The 6271-nt window shown below is 47.3% G+C and overlaps 1 protein-coding gene across 1 annotated transcript in view; it reads left to right on the top strand.

Moving 5' to 3' along the window:
• Positions 1 to 3085, top strand: part of rapgefl1 (Rap guanine nucleotide exchange factor (GEF)-like 1) — a 23744-nt gene extending 20659 nt beyond the window's left edge. Inside the window, exons 14-16 of the mRNA XM_037688649.1 lie at positions 2025 to 2089; positions 2532 to 2586; positions 2665 to 3085. Coding sequence (XP_037544577.1) covers positions 2025 to 2089; positions 2532 to 2586; positions 2665 to 2789 — 245 coding nt within the window. The 3' untranslated portion in view covers positions 2790 to 3085. The remainder of the gene's footprint in view (positions 1 to 2024; positions 2090 to 2531; positions 2587 to 2664) is intronic.
• The last annotated feature ends 3186 nt before the right edge of the window (positions 3086 to 6271 follow it).

Below are 6271 nucleotides of genomic sequence, written 5' to 3'. Positions count from 1 at the left end.
CCAACAGACCAGACTCTTAACAGACCGGACTCTTAACAGACCGGACTCCAACAGACCGGACTCTATTTTTGGTTTGTTTATTTTTTCGTCTTTGTTCAAGGTTCTTCATTGTCATTCTCATCACATGAGGTGGAATGAAATTATGTACTGTGTCCCAGTTACATCCAAAAATAGCAAAAATATAAAGTATAAAAACAAACAGTATACAAGGATCTAAGATAAACACCATTAATGTTAAAATCATACAGTGTATTAAACAACAGCCTGAACATGAGTCTGTAGTGAGCAGATGGATATGAAAACAGCAGTTTAAAGGCAAGAGATCAGCAGCATGAATAATCAGCAGCACATATCAACAATCAAGTGGCATTACAGTGATTTTTTTTCACAGTGATTATCCTGGTTAGAGATTCATGAGTCTAACAGACTCAGGGTAGAAGCTGTTCCTCAATCTAGTTGTTCTACACTTAATGCTCCCCAACCACCTTCTTGAGGGGAGCGGGGCAAAAAGTGTGTGTGCTGGGTGAGTGGGGTCCTTCATGATGCAGGTGGCCCACAACCATCTCCTTCATCTTCTTCACATTGACGTGAAGGTCATTCTCCTTGCGACAGCTCTCCAGGTGTTCCATCTCCTGCCTGTAGCTGGACTCATCATTATTTGTGATGCATCCCACCACTGCTGTATCATCTGCAAACTTTACAATGTGACAGCCTGGATGGGTAGGTGCACAGTCATACGTGAGCAGAGTGAACAGGAGGGGGCTCAACACACAGCCTTGAGGGGAGCCAGTGCTGAGGGTTATGGTGGAGGAGGAGAAGTTGTGGATCCTCACTGACTGAGGTCTGTTTGTTAACAAGTCTAGGACCCAGTTGCAAATGGAGGGGCTTAGTCCTAGTGTGAGTAGTTTGTCTGTCAGGGTTTGGGGGATCATGGTGTTGAAGGAAGACGTGAAGTCCACAAAGAGCATATGGATGTAAGAGTCTTTTTGCTCCAGGTGGGTGAGAGCAGTGTGGACCACAGAGGAGATGGCATCCTCTGTTGATCGGTTCTCATGGTATGCATACTGATGAGGGTCCTCGTTGATGTTGATGGTTGTTTTGATGTGGGTCATGACCAGTTTTTCGATGCATTTAGCGACTATCAGAGTGAGTGCCACTGGCCGATAGTCAATCAGACCAGTCACTCTAGAGCTCTTTGGAACTGGGATGATGGTGGCAGTCTTCAGGCAGTTGGGAACTGTTGCCAGGGTGAGGGAGGAGTTAAAAATGTCGGCCAGCATCTCACAGAGCATATCAGCACATTCTTTCAGCACCTGCCTGGGGATCTTGTCTGGGCCGGTTGCTTTGTGAGGATTAATCCTCCTGAAGGTCCTCCTTACATCTGCTGAGGTCACGCTGAGAAGCTCTTCATCCAGTGGTGAGTCTGGTGCTGGGTGGTCTGTTCGGGTCTTCAAAGCAGGTATAGAACTTGTTGAGGGCATCAGGCAGTGATGGATCCTTAGGGCGTTATGCACCCCTGCTTTTATAATCTGTGATGCAGTTAATGCCCCTCCACATGCTCCGTGGGTCCTGTGAGGAGAAATGTCCCTGGATCTTCTGTGCTTATGTTGCTTTGGCCCTCTTTATACCAGCAACCAGCTCCTTCCTTGCCCTTCCCAGTTCCTGTGAGTCGCCAGACCTGAAGGCAGCATTTGAAGATCAATGCTGACAGAAAACTTCTGGGCTCCTGTTAAAACAGGATTAAACTGGTCCCAGTCTGAGACTCGGCTGGTTGGACAGCTGAAACATGTTCAGTGATGTGGCTGAAGGCTCCGTTTCCACAGCGACACCATCAGAGAGGAAGATGGCGGTAAATGTAGAGGTGGTGCCGCCCTGTGGTGAAAACCCAGAAACACATCAGGCTCTGACAGAACCAGTAAAACTAAAACCTTCTTGGGTCCAGCTTTCAGAACCTGCGACCCGTCTCACAGGAAGTTCTTCTTCCTCCATCAGAACAGTTCTGACATTCTGTCTGTCGTTCTCAGACCTGACGTTTCTGCACGAGAGCTGCAAGACGTTCCATGGAGAACTCGTCAACTTTGAGAAGATGGTGAGTTCATCTTTCTGTCTGTATGGTTGTTAAGTTTCCTGCTGCGTCCGAACGCATCGTTGCTGGTTCTGATTTGTTTCAGATGGGGGAATTTATTCAGAACGTTTCATGTAAATATTAAACATCGACCATTGAGGGAACACGTGTCGATATTTAAAAAACAAAAAGAAAAGATGTAAAAAAGCAACTCAAACATCCAAATCCGTCTCCAGGGACGCCTGAAAGTGTCTCCAAAACCTGCAGAGACCCGTTCTGACTCCAGGAGAGACAGAAAATTACAGAACAGATGGAACATAAACGGTCCAAACGGATCAGAACCAGCAGAACAGAAGAGTTAAACAATCAGGAGACGTCTGTTAAAAGAACCGGATCGGATGTTTGTTGGGGTCGGGTTCTGTGAGCCAGAACTTGGGTTAACTTTGTCTCCTCTGATGTTCTGCAGCATAAAGTGGCTGAGATGGTCAGAACCATCAGGCGGTTCCGGAGCTCCCAGCTGGGTAAGTGTCACAAACACCTACCATCTGTCTGTCTCTGCTGGTTCTGACGCTGAAACGGGTCTGTGTTTGTTCTGGTAGCCATGGATACGGAGACGTCCCCGTCCCACTTGCAGACCAAGGCCTACGTCCGGCAGCTGCAGGTCATCGACAACCAGAACCTTCTGTTCGACATGTCCTGCAAGCTGGAGCCCAAAGACACGTAGACGGGCCAGCGGAGGACCTCCAGAACCAGAACCCAGAGGAAGACGTTCTGATCTGCTCCTTGTTCTCACTGACTGCCTGAAACAACTAAACAAAGTTCTGACCCGACCCGAATGCCTGAAAACCCTGGATTTGGTCTCAGACCAAGAACCAGAACCCAGACTGTGTCCCGGACCTCTGGTTCCCAACACAGCCGAGACAAAGAACTGAGCAGATTATTTATTTATTGTTTTCTAAAATTACGGCAACAACAGGAGGACAAAAAGACAAACAGCCATGTTAATATTACTTTATTCAAACAGATTCACTTTTATCTTTAAACACATAAATTTATGAAAAGATTAAAGTTTTATATTCCTGTAAGATTAAAACAGATTAAATCAAACTTAAAAAAACAAAACTTAAAAATCAAATTTCATCAAATATTTAAAGCGTTTAGTTTCATCTTAATTTTTTTAGCTCATGTGAGAACTCAACATTTTAACAGATAATCCGTCAATAATCGTTGAAGACGAGACGAATCCTGATTAGTTGAAGGAAGCCAGATCTAAGATGGCCGCTGCGTCCAACCTGACCACGAGGTGGCCGCGGACCTGTTAGACTTTACTTTCAGAAAATCTGATGCAGGTTTGAAGATAAAAAAATTTAACCTAATTAAAAAGTGAAAGCTGTTTGTCAGCACTTCCTACTGTGGACCAATCAGACTGCAGACAGTCACCTGACCGGCCCTCGTCCAATCAGCTTCTCCACTCAGCTCCAGCTGGAAGCCTGGAGTGACTTTTCCTCAGTTTCCTGTTTTCTGAGTCAGTTCTTGAGGTTCTCATGGTTTGTTTGTTGCTTCAGGCAGCGTCGATGTTCTGACCCAAAGTGGAGTTGCAGATCTCAGCTGGTTCTGGTTCCTCCAAACGGCAGCGTGAAGAAGGACAGGATCCTCCTGAGTGTGTAGAAAAACGATTTTATTTGTTTGAGCTCCAGCAGCTCGTCGTAAATCAACAAACTGACGTTTAAACGAAGGAACACAGAGCCATCGCTGCTCGTCAGCGTCCTACCTGCAGCCGAGGTGTCACGGGACCTGCTGCTCAGTCCTGCTTAAGGACGTCGTTCACCTGGTTTCACCTTTGACCTCTTACTGATCCAAGGTCAGAGTGGTCGGTCCTGGTGTTTATGGATGACCTTTGACCTGTGGTTCAAACCTGCTGCCATATTCCTCCGAGTTCAGGAAGCTCACCTGTACCTCACCTGATGATGCGTTTACTGACAGTTTTTGACCCAGCTGTACCTCACCTGACGATGTGTTTACTGACAGTTCCTGACTCAGCTGTACCTCACCTGACGATGCGTTTACTGACAGTTCTTGACCCAGCTGTACCTCACCTGGCGATGTGTTTACTGACAGTTCCTGACCCAGCTGTACCTCACCAGACGATGCATTTACTGACAGTTCCTGACTCACCTGTACCTCACCAGACGATGCATTTACTGACAGTTCCTGACTCACCTGTACCTCACCTGACGATGCATTTACTGGCAGTTCCTGACCCAGCTGTATCTCACCTGATGATGCGTTTACTGACAGTTCCTGACCCAGCTGTACCTCACCTGATGATGCGTTTCCTGAGTTTATTGCAGCTGTACCTAACCTGACGATGCATTCACTGACAGTTCCTGACCCAGCTGTATCTCACCTGACGATGCGTTTACTGACTGTTCCTGATCCAGCTCTACCTCACCTAACGATGCGCTTACTGATAGTTTATCTTAGCTGTACCTCACCTGACGATGCGTTTACTGACAGTTCCTGACCTATCTGTATCCCAGCTGACGATGCATTTACTGATAGTTCCTGACTCACCTGTACCTCACCTGAAAATGCTTTTACAGACAGTTCCTGACTCTTGGATGGTTCTTATGGTGCGTTCAGGTCACCTGCTTAGACAGATAAAGAGAGTGTAGATGCTGGTTTTCTACCGACACGTTTCAGTCTGTTGCTCTTCAGTTGGTGTGTTTTCCATTGCTGATGATGAACATTGAACGTCTCACAGTGTTGGAAAACCCAACAGGAGGATGAGACGTTTCTGTCAAGCTCGTTTAAAGGACCAAACTGCAGTTTTTTTTTCTTCATTTCAGTTTTTAAGATTATTTATTGTAAATTTTTATCTGAACATAAATCCAGACGAACATCTGCGCTAAACTAACCTTGTGAGAGAAAAAAAACGCATACGGTCCTTTAAGAGCGATCAGTGTAATCCTGCAATCTGATTGGTCGGACGATCAGCCAATCAACTGCATTAGTGAGAAACAGAAAACTTTTCTCAGCGTTTGGGATTTATCTGCTGCCACACCTGAAGCACCAACTGGCTTCATGAAAAGACCCGCCCACTCCCCGCAGAGCCGGCCTCCCATTGGTCAGTTCGGCGCTCTGTTGGGCCCAAGGCAATAACTGAGGCGACAGGAAGTGAAGCCGGTTGGTCGAAGCACTTTTTGCCAAACCTCAGGGCTCAGAGACACACAGAGGTTCTGTTTACTTTATTCTTCAGTTTCAATAGAGTTCTGTTGGGTTCTGATTGACTGGTTCCGTGTTTGTGCAGCTGATCTCACTTCAGTCATATTTAATCTAATAGAAATCTACAGAGTTGTTGTTTTGATGCTGCGCTCGGCACCAGAGCTGGGACCAATCAGAAACGTTCTGCTGCGATGTGACGGACCAATCAGAGCTGCCAGATGTGACGGACCAATCAGAGCCACTGGATGTGATGGACCGATCAGATCCACTGGATGTGATGGACCGATCAGATCCACCAGATGAGACGGACTGATCAGATCCACTGGATGTGACGGACCAATCAGATCCACCAGATGTGAAGGGCCAATCGGATCCACAGGATGTGATGGACCAATCAGAGCCACTGGATGTGATGGACCGATCAGATCCACTGGATGTGATGGACCAATCAGATCCACTGGATGTGATGGGCCAATCAAAGCCACTGGATGTGACGGACCAATCAGATCCACTGGATGCGATGGACCAATCAAATCCACTGGATGCGATGGACCAATCAAATCCACTGGATGTGATGGACCGATCAGAGGCACTGGATGTGTCAGACCAATCAGAGCCACCGGATGTGATGGACCGATCAGATCCACAGGATGTGAAGGACCAATCAGATCCACAGGATGTGATGGACCGATCAGATCCACTGGATGTGACGGACCGATCAGAGCCACCGGATTTGACGGACCAATCAGATCCACTGGATGTGAAGGACCAATCAGATCCACCAGATATGACGGACCAATCACATCCACCGGATGTGACGGATCAGTCAGAGCCACCAAGCTTCGTTTGATCTCCATCTTCTACCGCGGAGCCGCAGCCGGGCCGTGGTGTCAGCAGGTCCAGGAGAGAAACCCAGACCCTGTCTCCAGCTCGTCCTGGAGGACCCTGGGTTGATTCCAGACCAGAGATGCCCAGATACCT

This window comes from Nematolebias whitei, chromosome 15 (assembly GCF_014905685.2).
Source record: "Nematolebias whitei isolate Nwh7 chromosome 15, NemWhi1, whole genome shotgun sequence".
Classification (NCBI taxonomy): domain Eukaryota; kingdom Metazoa; phylum Chordata; class Actinopteri; order Cyprinodontiformes; family Rivulidae; genus Nematolebias; species Nematolebias whitei.
Note: the sequence above shows the minus strand (reverse complement) of the source record. Positions and strands in the feature narration are given on the sequence as shown.